This window comes from Neltuma alba, unplaced genomic scaffold (assembly GCF_004799145.2).
Source record: "Neltuma alba isolate B1F8T4 unplaced genomic scaffold, ASM479914v2 tig00007360_pilon, whole genome shotgun sequence".
Lineage (NCBI taxonomy): Eukaryota > Viridiplantae > Streptophyta > Magnoliopsida > Fabales > Fabaceae > Neltuma > Neltuma alba.
The window spans coordinates 54,068-79,265 of NW_021634762.1; the positions used below are offsets into that span (position 1 = coordinate 54,068).

At 32.1% G+C, this 25,198-nt stretch overlaps 1 protein-coding gene and 1 pseudogene across 1 annotated transcript; one reads left to right on the plus strand and one right to left on the minus strand.

The window, feature by feature from the left end:
- Positions 1-452: 452 nt before the first annotated feature.
- Positions 453-2,588, plus strand: LOC114752390 (shikimate O-hydroxycinnamoyltransferase-like; annotated as a pseudogene).
- A 6,212-nt stretch (positions 2,589-8,800) lies between these two features.
- On the minus strand, positions 8,801-13,255 carry LOC114752389 (shikimate O-hydroxycinnamoyltransferase-like). The gene is made up of 2 exons (XM_028941143.1): positions 12,786-13,255; positions 8,801-9,864 (listed from the first exon to the last, which is right to left on the minus strand). The coding sequence occupies exons 1-2, from the start codon at positions 13,212-13,214 to the stop codon at positions 8,845-8,847; spliced, it is 1,449 nt and encodes a 482-aa protein (XP_028796976.1). The 5' UTR covers positions 13,215-13,255; the 3' UTR covers positions 8,801-8,844.
- Positions 13,256-25,198: the final 11,943 nt, after the last annotated feature.

The following is a 25,198-nucleotide window of genomic DNA, read 5'->3' on the forward strand; positions in this document are numbered from 1 at the left end:
TAACTATCAAATAACTAATTCATACAGTGTAAGAAGTTAGTTAAAATTGATTAAAGATAACATATAAATATGTAAAAAAAAATGCAATCTATTCATGGGAGAGAGAATGAGTAAAAAAGGATATGAAAGAGAATAAGTAAAAAAAAACAGAAAGAGACACATAATTATAATTAATGATCAAAATGACAAAAATGTATTAATTAATGAAGTTTATAACAAAAACCAAACCCTTTCAAAAGTTTAAAGGCTTATATTTCGATATAGAGTATAAAATAGAGACGTTGCTTTAAATTCGGTGACAACTTCCACGTTGGAATTATTAATACACGAGTGTTTACACAATGCTTATGCTATCTATAATTCCTTACACTCATGTACGCACCTTTTTAGTCCAACGGCCACCAACCGCAAAATCAACGTTATTACATATTATCCACCCCTCTCTCTCTAGGTTTTATTGCCTATAAATCTACGCAAACCATAACCTGTTTTCTTCATAGATAGCACACCCAACTTACTCATCTCCACAATTAAGATACACAAAGCCATCAGGGCTCAACCCTAGTTATTCTGACCAGAATGGGCAGTATTGAAGGTGACAAAGCAGGAGAAAATAACTTTACGGTGACGGTGACCAGGGAGGAGGTGGTGGCTGCCGTGTTGCCCTTGCAAGAGCATTGGCTTCCGCTCTCCAACCTCGACCTCCTTCTGCCGCCGCTGACGTAGGAGTTTTCTTTTGCTACGATAAGCCGGCGGCCACCGGGACTGCGGTGGTCGGGGCTTTGAAGAGGGCTTGGCTGAGGCTCTGGTTTCCTTCTACGCCTTTGCTGCCGAGGTGGTGACCAACTCCGCCGGCGAACCGGAGCTCCTCTGCAACAACCGTGGGGTTGATTTCGCGGAGGCTGAGGCTGACGTGGAGCTGAGAAGCCTCGACTTGTATAACCCTGATGATTCCATTGAAGGAAAGCTCGTTCCTCGGAAGAAAAACGGCGTGCTTGCTGTTCAGGTGACATCTTGAACTCCGGTCTATATTATAAACACGTAATAAACAGCAGAGTTAATAACAGTACAAGTACTATTGCTATTAATCTATCATCATAAGAATAAGACCATGCTGTGCAATCTGATTATATTTTTGGAAGACAAAGTGAATTATGTTTTCGAGTTTCGTTAGGATCAAATAAACTCTCAACTAGATATCATATCAAGGTTAGGAGGAAGTTTATAGTTTATGTAATTCATATTCACTTACTAAATATATAAACATTGCAGGCTACCTTTCTGAAGTGTGGTGGGATTGTAGTGGCATGCTCTTTCGATCACCGCATTGCCGATGCATACTCCGCCAACATGTTCTTCGTCTCTTGGGCCCACTTGGCCGTCGGCCCAGTCCACCAAGCCATCATCTCCCCCTCGACTCTCGACCATGTTTCCGCCGGTCTCTCCTCGGTCCACGGCGGCCCGGTGTCATCCATCCTTCCATCGACCGCATGTTTGTCCCGGTCTCCGAGCTGCCTCCTCCGAAGCAACCCAGTGCCGAATCCTTATCCGATCCCGTCATTAGTCGGATCTACTACATCCCTGCCGACCAACTGAGCCACGTCCAGTCGCTTGCGAACTCAACGGCCTCAAACGGGAAGCGAACCAAACTCGAGTCTTTCAGCGCCTTCTTGTGGAGGATGGTTGCTGCGAGTGCCAACAGCAAAAGGGTCACCACAAAATGGGAATTGTGGTGGACGGAAGGAGGAGGCTCAGCAGTGGTCGTGACAAACAGAAAGCTTCTCTCATGGGATCGTATTTTGGAAACGTACTTTCGATACCATACGGCGAGAAGTCGGCAAGGGAGCTGACGGAGAAGTCGTTGAGTTGGGTAGCTGACGAAGTTCATGGGTTCTTGGAAGACGCGGTGACCGAGGAGCATTTCCTGGGCCTCGTAGACTGGGTGGAGGCTCACCGCCCTGGAGGTGCGGTGACGAGCGTGTATGTCGGCGGCGGAGAGGAGGGAGAAGAAGATGAGAGTTCAGCTTTTGTGGTTTCGTCGGGGCAGAGATTCCCAGAAGAGAAGGTGGATTTCGGGTGGGGGAGGCCGGTGTTTGGGTCGTACCACTTCCCGTGGGGCGGAGACGCCGGGTATGTGATGCCGATGCCGAGTCCGGTGGGGAAGGGCGACTGGGTGGTTTACATGCACCTTCGAAAGGGACAGTTGGAGAAGATAGAGTCTGAAGCGGGTCAGGTGTTTAGGCCCTTGACTTGGGATTACCTTCTTCATTAAATTAATTATATTTTTTGGGGAAATCAAAGGCTTGCAAGTTTAATCCTCACCTTGACCACGTTTTTGGGGCCAGTTCACTTCATACGTCGCTCTCCGCATGCAGTACGTATTGTGATAGAGGTGATAGAATGATGGAATTTTAACAAATAAAAAAACGACATTTTAGTAATTGAAAAAAAAAATTGAATATTGACTTTTCTCTGCATCCTTTATTTTACAAAATGGGCTGGTGTATGTTGTGTTCCACAATATTTTTGTGATTAATATTTTGCTGCTTTCATTCAAGAGAGAAATGAAAGGAATGGAATTTGTGTGATTTTGTTAATTACGTTTAATTTTTGGCCTTCTTTAATTTGAAGAATTCGTGGGATAATCCCCATAATATACATATATATGGGAATAATGGAAGTAGAAATATTTGAGCTTTTGCTTGGAGCAATTCATTAGGAAAATGTGATCGTCAAAATATTTAGGGATAATAAAATTTTTGGTTTCTCAAACTTCTCTTAATTAGCAATTTGATATTTGGAATTTAATTTTTATCAATCAGATCCCTAATTAATCAAGTGTGAACATGAGAATAAACTAGACTTAGAGAAAACGGCTGAACTAGCACCTAACGAGTAAAAAAAAAAATGGTGTTAGACCAGTCAAGATAATCTTCCAGGTCAAAAAATAAAAAAAGACCAGTCAAGGTAAATATTAATCACATGTTTTCTTAAGATAATTTTAATCCATTTTTTTATTTAATCTATAATCCCTCTAATAAGTCGAAGTATATATCCAAGTTTTTAAAACTACTTTCTCCCCTGGCCAACCCTTCAACCCCATTTGCCATTTCCACTTATACATATACATTGATATATGGTTCTTTTATTATTTTACCTTCTTTTATCTTATTTTATTTGCTATTTTTTTAAATATCAAATTAGAAGTCTTTAAATAATGTTTATAAAAAAAGAATTCTTTAAATAATTGTAACATGTGTCTGAATAATTTTTATTTTTCATTAAAATTTTAGCATCGTATAACTTCTTTATTGCTATGTGAATGCTAAATTATTCTTGCTAAAATCCGTGTATATTTATTAGAAAACTTTGGAAGAGAAATATGCCTGAAAGATTCTATATTTTTTTAAAAAAAAATAAAATAAGAACAATTTATAATAGAAAACTTAATTAATACCATGTTAAATGACTCATAATTTAAAAAAAAACGCATATTGACCATAAGCTTAAAGGCTAGTTTTGAAATGGAGGTAATAAATTAATAATAATAACAAGAAAAATAAAATAAGGAAGGAGAGAAGACAATAAAATATTCTAGAAGGCACCGCTGTGTTGTATTTCCTGATCTTTCTCTGCTTAAGATAATGGTTTAAGGGTCAATAGGTCAAATCTGGGGAGTTAACTCTAGATCAAACTGATTATATTATAATAATATAATTTAGTTAAAAATAAAAAATATAATAATATTAATAATCACTAATAACTAATAACAAAATATAAGAAAATGTAATAATAGTTTGATTGTAATAATAACAAAGTATAATGATATTGAGAATTTTGATCTTTATGATTTCTCAATAACTAAAGTTAATAATAATTGATGTAAAAATCATCACTAAAATTCATTCAAATCTATGGTCATTGAAATATTAGGAACTGAATGAATAAAAATGGGACTAATAGTAACATAATCATATAAACTGATTCATTACCAGTTTTAAGTAATAGCAAAATTGACACATTCTCTCTCAAAAAACGGCAAAATACGTTTTTGTAGTGTGGAGACGATGCATTTAAATTAGAAACAATATACTCCCATTACTTTAAATTCCTTTGACATGAGTGGCCGACAATGAAGAAGTTCATGAGTTCTTGAAAAAGAAGCAGTGAACGGAGGAACATTTCCTGGGCTTCATAGATTGGGCGGAGCAGGGGAGGCTCACCGCACTGGTGGTGGTAGCTAGGGAGGCGATATATATCGCTGCGGCAAAGACGTACGGGGAAGAAGATGATAGGCCAGCTTTTGGGGCAAGGGGAGGCCGAGATGCCCGCTATGTGATGCTGATGTCCAGTCTGGCATCATATATAAAATGCATGATATTTTGATATTTTATGTTGATAAAATGATGTACTTCTGAATTTTTCAGGATTTAAAAAAATAAAAACTCTAAAATTATATATTCGCGTGTTCATGCACATGAGATTCGACGCATCTACATGTATATAGATGCAGTTTGTGGGGTATGTGTGTGTATATACTCTTCCGATCCCTAATATAAGACCCATTTAACTAATTTGATTAGATTAAAAAAGTTGGGTAAGTTAGTTAATTATGAGAAATGTGACACGTTTTTCTTAAAATACCACAATCATCTTTCTTAGTATCCCCTCTCCTTCTTTTACTTGATTATGGTTGAGGGAGTATCCATAGGGGTAATTTAGAGAAAATTAATAAATATGAAAAATGGGTCTTATATTTAGGACCAAAACCAACTCAATAATTGGGTCCTATATTAAGGATAAGAGGAGTATATATATGAGATATGATTGAATGAAGAGAAAAAGAATTGAAAACAAGGTTGAAACCTCACGTCATGAATAATATAATGTATTAATTATTTCATTTTGATTAACCTGCCTGTATAGTTTAATTAAGTGTGTGTGGATAAGTAATTTGGTGTCAAGATGATATTCGTTGAATAATAAAAGCAATTAATCCAATGGGGTGAGTTGTTAGGAGGCCACCTAACGTTTTTGAGTAATGAAACTCACAAAATCACAATTGATGCGTGCGTGGTAGTGTGGTAGGATTAAACTTGCGAGATTGTGTTCCACATCAATTAACATGCATATGTCTAATCAAAGCAAAGATGATGATTAAGATCAGAGATACTTGTAACATTGGCAATCTCATCATTTAGAGTTAAATGGCTCTGTCAATGATACTACTCGCTCCGTGACTCCATTTATTATTATGAAAAACAATTATAAAATCATGTGGTTTAAAATATTAGTTAAGTTTAGTAATAACTATCCCTCCGGTCCTTAATATAAGACATATTTAACTAATTTAATTAATTAAAAACTTAGGTAAGATAGTTAATTATAAAAAATATGACATATTTTTCCTAGAGCGCTGTAATTATCTTCCTTAATATCCTTCCTCCCTCTTTTATTTGATCATGGTTGAGGGAGTATCTATAAAGGTAATTTAGAAAAAATTGATAAATATGACAAACAAGTCTTATATTTAGGACAAAAATTAACTCAACAATTTGGTCTTATATTAAGAACCGGAGGAGTAACAAATACATGAGATATATGCATTTTTTTCAATTTTTTCTTGTATGTAAAGAGCGTATATGAGAGGTAATAGGTATTGCGGAGAAATAATCAGTGTGGTATATACTTAATGGGGTAAAAATGAAAAAAAAAACAGTTTAAAATTTCAGATGAAAAGAATTTCTTATATTTAGAGACACCATTACGATTAGAGAGATTGTTTCTTATATTAAAAAAAAAAAAAAGTAAGCCTAGTGACATGAATACTTCTCTCAATTCTCAAATGACTTCGATGTTAGGAGTTGCTTTTCAGAACCAAGACATCAATTGCCAGTAATTGATCGGATAACGATCTATTTAACAGAAATGAATGCTCGTCGTAACCAGTAAATTATTAAAGCTAATGCCCACTTTCGTTTACCGCAAACAGAAGTGAATTAATTAAGATTTAATAGTACCAAAAAGCAAAAAGAGGGAAAAAAAAAAAAAGGTAGTTGTTGATTTGTCGTGACTTTAAGCCTGTCCCAGAAAGATCCCGCATATTAATTAAGATTTAATAGTACCAAGTCGGTTGGTTTTGTTGGTCAACCAATCCATTAGACATGTAATCAAGATTTAAACATCATATTTTGTTATGTAAATTAAATTAACCCTCAGATCCTTATTACTTCATCCAATTTAAACTATAAGCATCAAATAACTAGACCACAAAATAATAAATATGTAAAAGAAAATACAACTTATTTTCCTAAAACATGTTTATTTATGGAGAGGGTAAGTGGCAGAGACAATAAGTTAAAAATAAAAAATATGTTAAATAATTAGACAAATTGAAAATTTATCTTATGAAAAATCAAGCCCCTTGAAAAATTTGATGCTTATATTTTGAACAAGAAGAGGTGTAAGCTTCAAATAACTAATTTGCCTTGAAAAATTAGTTAAAAGCAATCAATGGATAAGAAATATACTTTTGTTTCTCAATATGTTCTTATGAGAAAAAAAGATGAAAAAGAATTTATAAGAAAATGTAATGAGAGAATGTGTGACAAAGAAAAAAGAATAAATAATTAAGGATAAGTAGGACGGGAGGAAGTACTTATTTTTAAACCAAAGGCTACATAATAAAGAGAAAAAAAATAATTATTTTAATCTCTATGGTTTTGAGCCAATTTTTTAAAATTTAATCCTCCATTTATTATTAATATATGATTTGGATGATAATTAATTTGAGGTTGAATTCGATCTTTTAAGTACGTACCATATCTGAATTATTGGTATTTTAATGTTGAAAATTGTGGGATCAAATTATAATTCTTTTAAATTTCCTACTTTGTCAACCCTTAATTTATATGTGGATTAAACACCTCGAGACAAATATCAGCAAGAGGAAAGGGCAAGCTCAAAGCGTATAAGTGGTTGAGGGCAAATTTTCATATGATGACTTTTTGTTTTTGGCCATTATCCATGTTGGATTATGGCTATCCGCCCTTGGTAGATTAGCCTGGGTCCATTAAGTCATGGGGTTGAAGTACAAATTATGGACATTGTGAGTAACTAGCTAATATATATTCTTGTGGTTCTATTTATAGAAAAAGAGAAAATGAATTTTATGGTTCTATTTATAGTAGGACAGTGAAAGAAATTTTTTGTATGAATGTATATTTTACCCTCTATTTATTATTGTGTTAACTTTGTTTACATGAGGTATAATGTATATTAAATAGGACTAAAGTTGGAAAGTTAAATTTTAAATGAGAATTAATAAAGTTTAAGTTTTTTCTTGGCCTGTGTGAAACATGTTAGAAGTGACTTATAAATAAGACCAGAGGAGTATCCAATATGGATGAAGGTACGGTGAGGGAATGAAAAAAATACTGATCGTTTTCCTTACTTATGGGATCATAACTCTCAAAGTAACGTACTTATGGCAATAATACTCAAGTTACTTATAAGCATAACACCCAAGTTGTTTATGGGTTCGTAACTTCTAAACCATGAATTATGCAAGCTAGCTACTTTATATGTTGCCATTTTAGTCTCTATTCTCAACAATGCAGGTGATGTATTTGCTGTGCGTCTATAACCGTGTCCGATCGTAATCTGATTCAGTGTAAGTATTTCTAGGTACGGGCATAACCTCATAATGGTAATGTATGAATTTTTACATTAGACGATTAATTATAAGATTAATTAAAACTATATAAGCTTGAGCCTTTAAGAGAGTCAAACGATCGAATCGAAAGACTCTCCTCAAACTTTTATAGTTCTCCTCAAACTTTTATAGTTTAAATGAATACTACTCTTTATCAAACTAAGAAACAATTTCATGTCTCTCAAAGACGTTCGCCGGAAAAAGCAAACTCTTCATGAGTAGGACTCAACTTTTCATCCTTAACTTTCTCAATTTCGCTCTCCTACCTTCCACCAAGCTTCTGTTTTCATCAGACTTTTAATATTTGTGTTAACATCTTTGATTCTGGATGATGGACTATGATTTTACACAAATATAAAAGGAAGAAGGATCAGAAACATATTCTGCTCTGTTCATATGGTCACACTGCTTTGCCATTTTCATTGGAAAAAGAAGTCCAAATTGTCCAATTCTTTTGTTTTTTTTCCCCGGCACTACCATGCTTCCTGATAAGCCTTTTACTGGATTTATAATTAGAAAAGATTTCTTGGATTTGGAAAGTACTCCGGTCCTTAATATAAGACCCATTTAACTATTTTGATTATATTAAGGAAGTTAGGTAAGTTAGTTAATTATAAGAAATGTGACACATTTTTCCCAAAACACCATAATCATCTTTCTTAATACCTTCTCTCCATCTTCTACCTGATTATGATTAAGGGAGTATCTATAGGAGTAATTTAGAGAAAATTGATAAAATTGAGAAATTGATCTTATATTTAGAACCAAAACCAACTCAATAATTGGGTCTTATATTAAGGACCGGAGGAGTAACATTTTGGAACTTGTATGCCTTAATAGAAGAAGGATTGATCCGCACAGTTTACCACGGCTTCCTCAAACAATGTCATCTGAAGGGATATGAACATCCTACTGAAGTTGTTCTGTCTGTTTCTGTTTTCATCCACCCGGTTTGATAATCTTGTTAATTTCCATTAAAAAAAGGAGGAAAATCTCCGTTAAATATATAAGATTAACATTTCAAATTAAAATTACATAAAATTGCACTAATAATGTAGCACTTTTATTCAAATAACACATTCACGACCATACACATTAATAATATCAACAGGTAGTATACATGTATATAATTAATGAAGAAGGTAATCCCAAGTCAAGGGCCTAAACACCTGACCGGCTTCAGACTCAATCTTCTCCAACTGTCCCTTTCGAAGGTGCATGTAAACCACCCAGTCGCCCTTCCCCACCGGACTCGGCATCGGCATCACATACCCGGCGTCTCCGCCCCACGGGAAGTGGTACGACCCAAACACCGGCCTCCCCCACCCGAAATCCACCTTCTCCTCTGGGAATCTCTGCCCCGACGAAACCACAAAAGCTGAACTCTCATCTTCTTCTCCCTCCTCTCCGCCGCCGACATATATGCTCGCCACCGCACCTCCAGGGCGGTGAGCCTCCACCCAGTCTACAAGGCCCAGGAAATGCTCCTCCGTCAACGCGTCTTCCAAGAACTCATGAACTTTGTCGGCCACCCAACTCAACGACTTCCCCGTCAGCTCCCTTGCTGACTCCTCGCCGTATGGTATCGAAAGTACGTTTCCAAAATACGATCCCATGAGAGAAGCTTTCTGTTTGTCACGACCGTCGCTGAGCCTCCTCCTTCCGTCCACCACAATTCCCATTTTGGTGATGACCCTTTTGCTGTTGGCACTTGCAGCAACCATCCTCCACAAGAAGGCGCAGAAAGACTCAAGTTTGGTTCGCTTCACGCCATCGCCGACGACGTTTGAGGCCGATGAGTTTGCGAGCGACTGGATGTGGTTCAGTTGGTCGGCAGTGATGTAGTAGATCCGACTAATGACGGGGTCGGATAAGGATTCGGCACTGGGTTGCTTTGGAGGAGGCAGCTCGGAGACCGGGACAAACATGCGGTCGATGGAAGGATGGATGACAGCGGGCCGCCGGGGACTGAGGAGAGAGCGGCGGAAACATGGTCGGGAGTCGAGGGTGGAGATGGTGGGCTTGGCCGACTGGGACAACTGGGCCAAGTGGGCCCAAGACACGAGGAACATGTTGGCTGAGTATGCGTCGGCAATGCGGTGATCGAAAGAGCATGCCACTACAATGCCACCACACCTGAGAAATGTAGCCTGCGGTGTGCAGATTTCATATTTAATAAGTGAATATAAATTATATAAGCTATAAACTTTCTCCTGACCTTCATGTGATATCTAATTGAGAGTTGATTGGATCCTAACTAAATTCAAAAACATAATAATTCACTTTGTCTTTATTATTCATTTATAATTTTTTTAAACTAATTTATTTAACTTGTAAAGTGTAAACTGATATATAATATGATGTTATTTGTATATGAATATTACCAATGAGGATTTATAATTAGGATCGGAGGTAGTATTTTAGAAAAATCATACTTATTATAATTAACTATTTTAACTCATTTTTTAGTTATATTTAAATTAGTCAAAAAATTATTACATTACTTTTCACAAAACCTGCCCGGCACACCCCTTTAAAAAAAGAGAGAATTGCAATTAGGTCCCATTCAAGGGAATTAAATGCAAAAAGGTCTCTTAAAATCATGAAATTATTCTGAAGTCCCAAGGGACCTTTTTGCAATAATTTTATTTGTTAATTACCAAATTACCCTTTTTTTTTAACTTTGTATTGACAACTGAAAGAGCAGTGGTTGACAACTCAGGGTGCAAGGATTGACAATTATCGCGGCTGGTTTGACAACACATTTTCTCAGCATATCAGACCATAAGTTGTCAAACCAGCTGTAATAGTTGTCAATCCTTGCACCCTGAGTTGTCAACCACTACTCTTTTAGTTGTCAATGCAAACTTAAAAAAGAAAAAAGAAGGGTAATTTGGTAAGTAAACAAATAAAATTTAATGCAATTTTTTTTTGGGATTTTAAAATAATTTCATGATTTAAAGGGACCTTTTTGTATTTAATTCCCTTAAGTGGGACCTAATTGCCATTTTCCCTTAAAAAAACCCTTATATTGTACGGATGATGTAGTTCGCTTCGGGTTTGGGGTAGGTTATAGGGTGCAACTGCCATCAACAACTTGGTCCTATCTCCATGCATTTGCTATTGTAAAGTTTATATATGATCAGCTTATTTGAAAGGGTGGTAAGTTTTAATTTTCAAAAGGAAAAAGAACACAGAGATGACTTTAGCCTTTTTAGGGTTAAAATACAAATTTATTCTAAAAAATTTTATTCAAGAGTGCTTGGCACATGAAAATTTTTTTAGGTACTTTGTTTTGAAAGTTTAACATTGTAGTAATTTTATCCTCAATCATTAAAAAAACCAACACTGGCCATTAATACTTTTAACGGTATGTGGTAAATTTGGCACAACTTTAATTTTTCAGGAAAAATTTGCATCCATAAAATCTTTCGATTGCCTAATGCTCCTGAATGAAATTTTTCAGAGGAAATTTGTATCTTAATCCAGTCTTTTCAATAGGTTAACATAAAATGCATACTACCTCCTCCAATCCTCCAATCCCTAACAAAAGATCTAGTTGAGTGTCAGATTTAGTCATAAGTATAAGATCTTAATTTACTTTATCTCTCATATTTATCTTTTTTATCAAAATTAATTTACCTAACTTATATAAATAATAATTTTTTTATACAAAGGAAAAAGATGAATAATAATGTTATACAAAAGTATTTCAGGAAAATCATATCATATTTCTTATAATCACGATTTTCTTAAAAAAAATCTTCACTAAAAGGTATTATTGCAGAAAACTTACGCATTCCAAAAGTCATAATCATCACTATTTTTAGCTCTTGTCAAAATATGGTTACTAAAATCAAACATTATATGAACTATTGCGGTTAGATCGAACTAATCATGATTAGGGTAGACCCTAACCGGGTAAGGCCTTATCCATGATTGAGACTTAGTCCTACAAGGTATGTGCACAATCATTGCTAAGAAGGTTCTCGATAATATGATTATATTAACACTAATTATTAAGACAGCTTCGTTATAAAATTAATTTCTTTGCAGTGTTTCATTCTTGCAAGTTTAATCATTTTATAATTAAAATATAATTCGTCGCTTTATTTGTAAGCTTTCAAAGATCATGGTCAGATTAGATTACATGTGCATTCCTATATACTCTTATTCTTATTATTAGTTTTTTCAATGAAAATATAGTAAGTTTTTTTAAATTAATATAATTATATTACAGGTGTATGATAAGTTAAAAAAACAACTATTTGTTGGTTATTTGTTAAAATAATATATACTGTCCAAACTTCAAACTGTTCTAACGTAACAACATAAAACCTATAATGCTATTATTGTAAAATTGCGTAATTGTTTGAGAACCTAATAACAAGGAGACAAATAGATGTAATATATGTGTGTAAATTCCTTCCTTCTTTGGAGAGTACCCAACTATGTTTTTTGTTTAAAGACTACACATATTAACTTAGATCAATCACATAAAAGTTGCCCTTTTATAAGTATGATAATCAAATATACTAACTTAGGAATAATATTAGTAATTTTATGTTATCAAAATTATGCAAATCGTTTATGTTTAAATAATTTTTTATTTTTTCCAAATTTTCTCCAAATCAAATAGAGTTGTTTTCAAAATATTTTTCAAAACATCATAGAACTCTGAACTAGTATTATATATATATATATATATACACATATCAAGATAGGGGCTGAAAAATTATGTTTTTATAAACACGGAGGGAGCACCCATTACTAAAGAAGAGTATTATTTTCTTTATTACAATAAATATATTATAATAACTATCTCGATTAGTTATAAAAATAAATAATTTTTCCGGAGATATTAATTATAAATTAATTATGATTTCATACAATTATTTAATAATCATTATATAATTTTTAGAAAATAATTATTATATATATTATAATTAGGATAATATGTTGTTCTGTATAAGCCTAATGCCATCATTCTTATGATAATAATAGTAATATCTTTTTTTCCAACTTTACATTTTATTTACTGCGTATTATAGACCGGAGTAGAAGATGTCACCTGAATAGCAAGCACGCCGTTTTTCTTCTGAGGAACAAGCTTGCCTTCAATGGAATCATCAGGATTGTACAAGTCCAGGCTTCTCAGCTCCACGTCAGCCTCGGCCTCCACGAAATCAACCCCACGGTTGTTGCAGAGGAGCTCTGGTTCGTCGACGGAGTTGGTCACCACCTCACCAGCCAAGGCGTAGAAGGAAACCAGAGCCTCAGCCAAGCCCTTCTTCAGAGCCCCCACTACGGCAGTCCCGGTGGCCGCCGGTTTGTCGTAGCAAAAGAAAACTCCGACGTCTAGAGGCGGCAGAAGGAGGTCGAGGTTGGATAGCGGAAGCCAATGCTCTTGCAAGGGCAACACGGCAGCCACCACCTCCTCCTTCGTCACCGTCACTGTAAAGTTATTTTCCACCGCCCTGTAACCTTCAATACTTCCCATTCTGGTCAGAATAATTAGAGTTAACCTCTAAAGCCTTTGTATCTCTGAAACGTGTGGAGATGAACAAGTTCGATGCTATCTATGGAGGAAACAGGCCATCTTTGCATGGATTTATATAGGCACTAAACCAGAGAGAGAGGGAGGGAGGGAGGGAGAGAGATGGGTATAGAATATAATAACGTTGGAGTTGGTGGTTTGTCGTTTCGACGTTGTCCTGCAGATATCTAAAAGGAAATAAAAGCATTATCTAGGAAGGATTTTAATAATGCAAACAGTGGAACTTGATGTTAATGTATCACCGGAATTGAAACTAGTACAAGTCACGTCTAAACATTGTGAATATATTGTGTACGTCCCCTGTTTTTAAGTGCATATGTGTTTCATTGATATGATCATAGCTTTTGCTAACATACAAGTACGTATAATTCGTAGAGTTGTTGTTGGGTAATTAATGTATTTGGTTGACGAAGTTATATATATACATATATTACCTCCGGTCTTTAATATAAGACATGTTTGATTTTTATTTTAGTCCTAAATATAAGATCCCAATCCACTTTGTCTCTCATATTTATATATTTTTTTCTAAAGTACCCCTTCTAACAATGATAGTTCTAGTCAATACACTTGATTAGTAAGGATATTTTAGGAAAAATAATATTTATTTAAGATAAATAACTAACTCAACTTACTTCCTTAATCTCTTCAAATTAGTCAACTGGCTCTTATAATTAGGACCGGAGATAGTGTGTGTATGCAGGATTTGCAACTACGAGGTGTGTTTATTTTGATGAGGGGTATTGTATATGCTAAGTGACTTGCAGGCGTACTTAAAACACCAGCCTAACTATTGGCGTGTCGTTGAGAATTGACTTTTCTGACTCACCAATTAGTAATATGGTATCAGAGCCTGTTTCTATTGGACTTGTCTTGACATTTGAGCCTTCTTTTTCTCCGCCGTGGCCGAGCATTACTCTGATGGTCGTCATCTTTCTTTGCAATCTCAGTCCTCGGAAACGATGGCGCTCCACCCTTATTAACTGTTTCTTCTGTTTTGGATGGACACAAGTATATACCACCCCTGGCCTCTCTAATTTTGTTTTTCTTATTATTGGGGAAATTTAGGAGTGGGTAAAGGAAGATTAAGTTAGATTTTATTATTATTAGTCGGCACCTGTCGAGCAGACACAGACAAAAATGATTGGCATATTTATGGCACCAATTTGATTAATCAATTCCCATGTATGAGGATTATCAGGGTGATTGATTATTAGCATAACAAAGTAATTAATCCAATACTATAATGTAATCTCAATGACAACATATTACAACGAATTAGGTAATCCCCATTATCGAGTTTTAATTTTAACTTTTGTACTTAATAGTATCAGCCTAGACCAAATCCTTATGATGAAACTACAAGAACTAAAAATCACGATTTAAAACTTTAGGAACTAAAATCAAAATTTGATATTAATCCTTGACTAAAATACAAATTTCATGTTATGATTTTCTTTTTTTGGGTGGCATACCAAACACATTATTCCCTTTCATTGCTGATGATTTTTTGAACGAGACGGGCGCTCAATGTTAGCTTGGATGAAGTAGGATGAGATATAGGCAGCAAGAGCTCCAATCAAGATCATTTATGTAAAAAAAGCCGACAACCAATGAGTTATTAGTTGAGATGGTAAGTAGTTTCACCTTGTTAAGAAAAACGCAAATTTAAATCCTAAGAAGTATACTTGTTAGGGAGGTTTTAAACCTTTAACCTTAATGCTTTTGATCTAACAGAGATTAGCTTCAAGGTCAAAGTGATTTGAGGATACTACAAGCTACAACAAGATGATTTATATAAAAAGACTTATTACAAGGATATTTTATTATTTTAGGGTATGTGTCACAAAGTACCTTGGCATACAAACTTTAATTTATATCACAAAACTCTAATTATAATATGTTCAAAGTTTCAAAAACACACACACGCATTCGTTTAATGTACGGTTTTTTTTTTTTGGGTGAACGTTTAATGTACGTGTTAGTTTACTCATATTTGTAACATTTCCGTATTTGATGACAATTCTTAATTAGCTTCTTACGCGTGAACGTAGCCATAGAGGCGGGGGAAGAAATAAGGATGGATGGATGTTGTCCTTTCTCCTTTGTTAAGTATCAAGTGGCAATAAATTAGTTTAAATGAGACTTAATCGTAGGCTTAAAAGGGTTTGCTCCACCTAATAGATTGCTGAAAAGGTAATCTCAACAGAGAACAACTTTAAAAAAATGAGCATATGATTGAATTTTATTTGGGGGAAAATACCTGGATTGCGTACTATTATTCTTTAATTAAAATTATATACCCATTTACATAAATTTACATTATTCAAAGAAAGTCAACGGCATTTGAAAATCATTACTATCACATTTTCGGAAGAATTGCTAAAAGCCAAATTTCGAATATTCCCACTTTTCATCATTCCCATTATAAGGATTTTCATGAATTCTTTGTTTTTTTTTTAGCAAAAAGGATTTTCATTAATTCTTGAAGTTAACTATGGCTAGAAATTATATACTAGTTAGAGATTTAATTTGATAATACATATAAAACTCTAACTCACTTCATCTCTTATATCCATTCATTTAATTTTTTCCAAAGTAGTATCCATAATAATTGCACACGTTAAAGTATTTTTCTTATAATGTACATGATTAACAATGATATTTTATTTTTGCTGGCAAAAAAAAACAATGGTGTTTTACAAAAGACAACACTCATTTATTATAAATAACTAGCATAACTAATTTTTTTAATATCCATAAATTTGTTTTCTAATTATTATATTAAGGACCGATATTTAATAAAACCAATAAATTTTTTTTTCTTTCCACTATATAATGAAAGCAACGAAATCACTCAAAAATTCCAGAAAAATAAAAACATATCTATATCGCAAAACGTACGTATAAATTAATTTATTTTGCACATATTCTGGAAGATATATATATATATATATTTTCTTAATTAAGGATATAACATTAAAAATATGTATTGTTTTCACGTTAGAAATTATAAAGTTAGATCACTCTAAATTTTAAGAGGTTGATTCTTTCAGTCAGGCACATTTCTATTATAAATATAATAGATAATAATTTCAAATACATTTAACTCATCCTATAGGCATAGCAAGTAATATATATATATATATATATATATATTTTTATACGTTATATGATCTTTTTTTTCTTACACTTTCTTTACATTTTATGAGGGAGGAGTATAAATTTTTAAAAAAAAATTAGAACGTTATGCAATTTCATTGACCTTTGAGATTAAAAAAAGCATAATTTATTGCCCTCACTTAATCTCTGACGTAAATGGTTTGGTATGATAGTGTCGAAAAACAATAATGTTCGGTTGGTAGTATGGCAAGTGGCTAAATCCATCTTCGTTTATTTATCATACAATATGGTACGGACTAAGTTAATTCTGGTTGGTCAAATAAAGGACTAATATATTAAATTTCATCTTTCAAAAAAGATATATGGCCAAAAAAAAAAGAAATTTTACTTAAAGACTTAAATTTGAAGAAAAATACTAGGCAATATTTTTTAATATTCATTTTAAAAATCATCAATCAATGATACTCTTCTGGTTCTTAATATAAGACCTAATTAACTAATTTGAGTAAATTAAAGATATTAGTTAAATTAGTTAATATGATATATTTTTTTCTAAAACACCCTAAGCATCTTCCTTAATTTTGTCCCTCCTTTTCCTATTGATTATTGTTGGAGAAATATTAATAGGATTAATTTGGAAAAAAAATTAATAAACATGTGAAATAGGTCTTATATATATGACCAACATTAACTTCCTAATTAATTCCTGTGTTGAGGACTGGAGGAGTAATTTTCAAGGTGGCCGCATGTATTTTTTAAGATAATAATCTGACCTTATCGACAATTAAATTTGTAATTTTCAGAGCATGAGTAATCATAACTTAATTATGACATTAATTTTATTCATTAAATTTTGTTTTATTTCCAATATACTACTACTTCCAATTCTTAATATAAGAGCTAGTTTGACTTTTAATTTGGTAAATAAATATAAGATTCTAATCTTCTTTATCTCTCATATTTTATCTATTTTTTTAAAGTAGTCGTAGCAATTGTACATGTTAAATGTTCAATCAAATGATAGTTTTAGCTAATACATGATTAGTAAGGGTATTTTACGGAATATAATACTTAATTATTACAAATAACTAACTTAACAAACTTCCTTAATCTATTCAAATTAATCAACTAGTTCTTATATTAAGGAGTGAAGTGAAGATAGTATTTTAAGAAACTACAGGGAGACGACATATAATATGGGGAACGCAACTTACATTAAGTTACATGTTTCCGTTTGGTTAAGGATGTAGAGAAGTCAATATCGTCAGATAAACGGGTTGCCATAAACAAAATTGTGAAGAGCCAAGAATTAAATGATACAAACAGATCAGCAATTATGTTACAGAAATGACAAGCTGAATACATAGAAGTTGCGTAAACTTCAAATGATCGTGAAAATAATTATTTCAAATAGGATTATATTAATTAATTAATTAATCAATTGGTTATTTATTTGTCATTATTGAGAATTTTAGATATATAGATAGATACAATCATCGTTTTTCATTTTTTTTTTTGGTCATTTCGGTAAACAGATATCTATCGTGCAATGAATGAACAACCAACAGGTCAGATCATTTACAGGTTTATAAGGCGGAAGAGATCATTGATATATACAACGACGTCGTACTCAAGTTAGTCTGGTCAGATCCATTTGTCTATATTCTGGAGAAGAATCTTTGGGGAATATAGAAGAAGAAATTAGTTGTGAATAATAAAGAAGCCTACATCACTTATTCAAATACAATTATGTGAGAGAGAGAGAGAGAAGAAGAAGAAGAAGAAGAAGAAGAAGCAAAGTAGGTAGCACCTAAAGTCAAAAACGTAGTTAGGGGAACTCTAATGAGTCCGACCAAATTAGGGGATTAAATATCGGATAATACTATTTATTAGTGTTCTTCTATATTCTCATCTACTCAATAACCTGAATAGTCAAATCTGTCCCTAAATTAGTTGTTTAATTAAACACTTGCACAAATTCTGGGAATGTTCCATTGAGTTTCTGACCATTAAAAAAAAAAAAAACTACTTAGACGTCAAAAGTAAAAAATAAAGGAATTACTTCTTTAATTTACAAGTCATTTATACACATGTTTATATTTTATATAGATCAAGAAAAGCCTCAAACTTTATAAATTCTATTTTTAAATTCAACAATACTGTTCAAGTTTATTCCTGTTTAATATGTGTTATATCCCATAAAAATAAAGTTAACCTAATACTAATAAAGAATCAAATTTTACATTCAGATAAAAAAAATTGTTCTCTGCTTCATAAATAAAATAAAAAATTTCTTTTCTATCTGTCCTATAAATAGGAATAGAGGAGTACTATAGTGGGAATGGATTTCCGACCAATAATTGTGTTTGATGTATGAAGTAGCAGACTCATTCAAATGGATTAAAATTAGGTACAAGGAATACACGCACAAATATACGGAAAGACTTTGAAAGTCTATAAAAGCAATTATTAAAGTTGGATCATGTCCTTAACAATGTGATGTGGCCAAGTGAAGTTGAATACGTTGATCTTCCCTCAACCACCACGAGTAGTGACTTTATTATTATCATAATTATCATTATCATTATTATTATTATACAATTTTACGTACACATACAAATATCTCAACATTAAGTTTGAGGTTGGGATCTCATCTCAGCTTGGGATGTCTTCTTTAAGAATTTGCACCCTGAACTTAGAAGCTGTAATTTTGGCAAATCATTTTTGGGATTATATATATGCTGAAGACTTTAGCGTCTTGAAATCAACGGAATTAGTTTCAGTAATCGTCGTAATGATAAGCACCTAATACTCATCGAATCTTAACAGTTCAAATTTAATATGGATGGCCCAGATTTGATTTTTTTAAAAAAAATATTTTCCTAAATAGATAGATAATGCAAAATAAATGTAATATTTTAACTATAAGTTTTTTAGAAATAATTTTTATTTAAAAATTGTTAGTTAAAATTTTAAATCATGATCATTAATACTTTATCTGAACGATGTAGATTTTACTTTAGCGATGAGTACTTGTGATTAGCAGTGAAACTCGTTTTGAAATCAACATGCTTTCAAACTAAATGGGCTGTTAACATTTTAAACATCATTTGATGCCTCTAACATGTTTAAGTTTTCTCTTGCTATAATTAGGTGTTGATAGACAAGTTTCTTTTTTTTGGTTGCGTCAACTTTTGTAATTTCGTTCTTGGATGAAATTTTTCTTCTCTCAAATAAAACAAAGTTGGTCGCTACATTTACAAGGCTTCATAGATTCTTGTTTTCGATAAACTAAATAGAGTTCCTCGTACACTATATATGCCTTACGTGAATTTAATTTTTCATAAATTATTAATATTATAATGCAGGCTTAATTATACAAAGATTTACAAGGAAAATAACTTATATTATCATGTCTCTAAAAGCACTTATAAAACCCCTTGCTCATTTTATTATTAAAAGGTCACATTCTCCCCATGGTTAATCAAATAATTCACTGATTTAGTAATGACCTTCTAGTAAATTTTAGGTATTCTATTTCACATTATATCTACGTCCTGAATAATAGAGTGAAGTTTTACAATATTTATTATATAAAACTAAAATTGCTATACTAATATGGAGCACATGTGGTATATAATAATATATAACACTACGTTGACACATTTCTTTCATATTGGAACACTAACTAAATGCTTTTAAAAACTTGTATAGCGAGTACACACATGTATGAAAATATTATACATTCTAACTGCCGGCAAAAGAGAGAGAGAGAGAGAGAGAGAGACAATATATTTGAGATTTTCTAGTTGAACTTTTTTTTTTGGGGTTTGCCAACCTAGTTGAATTGTACTATAATATACAAGTTTGGACATTTAATCACCAAATTAAAAAAAGAAAAGAAACAAATACAAAAAAAAGACGTAAGTACCCTTATTTTTGTTCAAGTTTGAAGATTTACGGAGTTCTTTTACTTTCATTACCTAACATGACAGTAAATGGGAAACGTCATGCTTAGCACCTCGTTTAGTTTCGAAAGGGGGAAAAAAATTACATCTCGATCAAGACTCAAATGTTAATTAAGGCGACATTATCCTATGCATGGTTAATTAAATAATTTTAATAATTTATTAATGACCTTCTGGCAGTAAATGATATCTTCCACATTCTTTTTCATGTTTTGAATTATAGAGTGATGTTTGACGTTTTTATATAAAATTATATTATATTAAAATTACTATATTAAAATTGGTTGTTGGTTCTTGGCTTATTAATTACTGCTAGTGGGACAAATATAATACATAGAGACTCGAAAGCATATGAAGTCCATGGTCATTAATTAACAAACAATATATTTAATTTCTCCGGTGGAATTATATTAACAGAAGTTTGGTCATTTATCTAAAAAAGAAAAGAGAAAATGAGAAACATATATATAGAAAAATAGACGTACGAACCCTTATTTCTTGGTCAACTTTGGACATTTGCAAATTGGGATACCCTGTTTAACGTATTCACTTTCAGCCATTACGTAACGTGACGTGTTAATGGAAAAAATTATGCTTATTATCACCCCGTTTAATTTTGAACAAGGAAAAAAATACACAGCATCAAGGCTAAAATTTTGGATATATCTAAATTTAATTTTGATTATAATTTCTCAAGAAATTAAAGTTTACGAGACTTACTATCAAAATCTAAGAAAAAGGCAACTACTAATTTATAGAATGAAAACACGAAAGCTTTTTAGCAAGTAGAAGTAAAAAATCGCAGGTTTGATTTCATGTATAACTTTTAAGCTGTTAGTGTATGCTACGCTTTAAAAGTGGATAGACTTTTGGTAAAACTGCAGCATAAGCCTAAACAAAAGTTGCAAGTGCAAGCTGATAAGCAAAAAATTGTAACTTCTTATAAAAGGGGAAATACTAACAGGGACACTTCCAACAAACACAGACACTTTTTATCAAATAATATCATAAAATATACTAGTAATTCTCTCTAAGAATTCTCTTTACTTGTTTCATCTTTATTTCCTTCAGACGCTGATCGTACATTGCCAAATATTTGGAAACAACTCCTATTCCGACTTGTTTATCTTTTCAGAAAAATCGAAGTATATGTTTAGTTGTTTATGTTTGTATCAAATCTCATTTCAGTCCTTTAGATTCCGTAAAATATATTTTTAGTTTTTTAATGTTAGCAAAGTTAGTTTTATAAAACGAAAAATACTGAATCATCATACTTGAGTAATGATTATGCAATTAAATGCCGACATAGCATGCTTTCTTTTAATCATTTTAATTAATATAATATTTTTATATTTTAAGTTGTCTAGCTTAAAAAAAATGGAAACAACTATATTTTTAGAATGCTTTGTAAGAATATAATTACACATTCATTATCTAAATTTGATGAGTCAACATTTTCCGACTAATGGTATTAAGATTGAAGAACTTAAAAGAAACTTTATAAGGAACTACAAATGCAAACATAAAGTAGCCTATGTACATTTTTCTAAGAAAAATGAACTAGGAAGTATTTATCGTATGCGTTGTTCCTTAAAATTTCCTATTTTTAAGAATAATATAATATCATCATTAACATTATACTACCTCCGGTTGTTAATATAAAAACTTGTTTGTCTTTTATTTTGGTCCTAAATATAAAATATCAATCTACTTTATTTTTCATATTTATTTTTTTAAGGTAGTCCTTATAATAATAGTAGTTCTAGCCAATACAATTGATTAGCAAGGATATTTTGGGAAGGACAACACCTATTTATTACAAATAACTAAATCAATTAGTTTTGTTAATTTACTTAAATGAGCTAAATAGCTCTTATATTAAGAATAGGTAATGTTAGAATGAAAGATATATAAAAAAATTTGTAATTAAGAACATATATAATATAATAAATCATCTCGTAGCTCAAATTCTTTAGCTACTTCATCTTCTTCAGTCTGAACAGGTAAGAATTCCATGAATCTTGGTGTGACATATTTCTAATTAACACCACGTCATTCTAACAGTTGATTTTGTGTGCGTGTGGGTGGGTGTGGGTGTAAAATATAGCCTGTATTATAGATGGTGGAGTTGGTGAGAAGAACCAACGAGCCGAGAGCTGAAAGGCATCTAAAAGATGGGTTAGATAAACCTCAATAGCAAATCTATTAACCAATAAAACCCAAAAAAAAAATGTCATCGGCAAACAATGCATAAAATTTTTTTAAGAAAGAACGTATATAGATACTCCTTTCGTAATATGAAACAACTACAGGCCATTCAAAATATTAGTTAAAAATTATGAATGTAAGATATATGTGTGTGTTTTTACAATTATATCCTTATTTATAAAGAGAGTACTTAAGAGATAATGAGTAAAAACTTATTGCAAAGGGATAATAAATGGTATATATTTAATGAGGTAAAATTAGAAATATTAATTTAAAATTTTAAAGAAAGAAAATTTATTTTTTAGATTTAAGAACATCAGTATAAGAGAGATTATTTCTTGTAGAAAAGGAAGGAAGAAAGGAAGGAGTAAATCATTTTAGCTTAACTCATTCTTCATCATTTTTACTCTTAACGTTTAGTAGGTAAGACTTGCTTACTAGACATGTATGTGATGTTCATTTTAATCAATAGATTACTGTCAGCTAAAACAAATTAACAATATATTCACATCTTTAATACATCTCCTGTGATGCATTCATGTCTCACTTGGCTTACTAATAAGTCAATATATAATAAAGATAGCTTCCATTACAAATGCATTAAACACGACCAATAACTGATGAACCTACGACGACGAGTATATCAAAGACTAAGGTAATCCCAAGCTAAGGGCTGAAACATATTTGCAGCCTCACATTCTATCTTCTTCAACTGTCCCTTTCGTTACCGTCAATTTGAAGTTCGTCTCTAAACGTTTGGTCAAAAAGTATTATTGAACCCAAAGAAATTAGACATTTAATTTCTCCCAACATATTTTTTTATTTATAAATATTTGAATATATATAATTAAAATATTTGAACCCACAGTTTTGCTATGGGAGGTCAGATCCCTTAATCCTTTATAATCTCACATTAAACCTCATTAATAAATCACTTATTGTGATGAGAGATGGATTAGATAAGAGATTGAGCTACTCCCGTTACTCCAAAATACAAATTGCTTTTAAAAAAACACAACTCGATTTAAAATATAAATCACTTGAACAATAATCAATATTTATTTATCAATTTTGTCTAGGCAATTAATACATAAATGTATAATTTGTTATATTTTTTATTTCCTTCACAACCTCATTTAATATGGGTAAAGTTGGGAAACGTTTTAAATGTGAGAAAATTTTAATAAGTTAACTATCATGTTTTGATTATAACGAATCAGTTAAAATGACTTATATCATGGACCAAAGAAGTACTATACAAAACATGGACACTCATGATTATTGCCTTTCTATTTAATTTATTACATTTTCTCCATATTTTTTAATATATTATGTACATACCAAGAAAAACCCTAAACTTCATTAACTTACTTTTAAAATTCAACAACTTTTGAGTTTTATCCTTATTTTAACATGCATGATGTTCTATGAAGATAGGTCAACATAATACTAAATGAAGAGTAAAATTATACATTAATATAAAAAAAATTTAATGATACGACTTATATATATGACAGGCAAATTTCTTATCTCTCTACCCTAAAAATAGGACTATAAGAGTATTTAATAATGAGGTATTTTACAGTGAATACGGTCCTTACACATGCCTTTCTCTATCCTCAAGATCCAAGGGGTGATAGGGACAAGTGGTTTGTATTGAAAGTTAATAAGAAGAATGGCTTTTAAGAATCTTAAGAAACTATGCAAGTAGTGCATTCATTTTCAGTGCCCCCCATACATATAGCTAAATGCAACTACAGATGGTAAACAAGGAACACAATCTTGTGGCTAGATTGTGATAATGTCAATCACCACTTGTTAAAGGTCCATTTGATGGTTATTTAGAGGCAAAGCCTTCTTCACTAATCTTCACAAGGATAAACTAACTCGAGTAACCAAATGAAACCTAGCAACAACGTGCTAGAAATCAACCACAACTCAAACTGATTAAAATTATACCTGGTTCTCTGGGTTTGGCTAGTAAATGGGTGAATCAATATTCTGACTGATCCGGTTAAGAATTTTTAAGCATATTGATCCAGTTGGATCTTATTTTATTTTATTTTTCTTATCATCATTCCATTAGATCTGTGCTTTAGTAACTTCGTTTTGTAAGATTATATTGGTTTATACATGAATACTTCATTTAATTGTCAATTAATATATTTAATTGTCAATTAATATATTTTTATTTAAAATTATTTTTTTAAGAGTCATTTGAATATTTTATACATGTTTCATCATAATTGTTGTAACCATAACACATAGCATTGTGCTACTATTGAACTGCTTCCCGCAGTTCGTCTTGAAGCATTAATTTATTAGTTATTGGAAAGCCATTCTTGCTTTGATGAGATGATCTATATTTTTTACGAAGCTACATATACTACTCTTTCTAATCTGGTATCAAATGTAATAAACAAATAACTACTTCACTATTAATAATTATTTTTAAATGGGACATAAATTCGAATAACATAAATAATGCATCGAACATAAATTTGGACTAAAACAAGTTTTCTAAATTCTTATATTGGAGCTGGTTTGGGTGCTCATCTTAACCTCATCTTTCACCCAAAGTTCATCCCATCCGAACCGTCCAAATCCGATATGAACAATTTAAGTTTA

Bases quoted from the DNA above. Each gene is read 5' to 3' on its own strand.
- LOC114752389 (XM_028941143.1), bottom strand. From the start codon at position 13,214: ATGGGAAGTATTGAAGGTTACAGGGCGGTGGAAAATAACTTTACAGTG. The intron at 9,865-12,785 runs GTGACATCTTCT...TGCACACCGCAG, and splicing joins ACGGCGTGCTTGCTATTCAG to GCTACATTTCTCAGGTGTGG.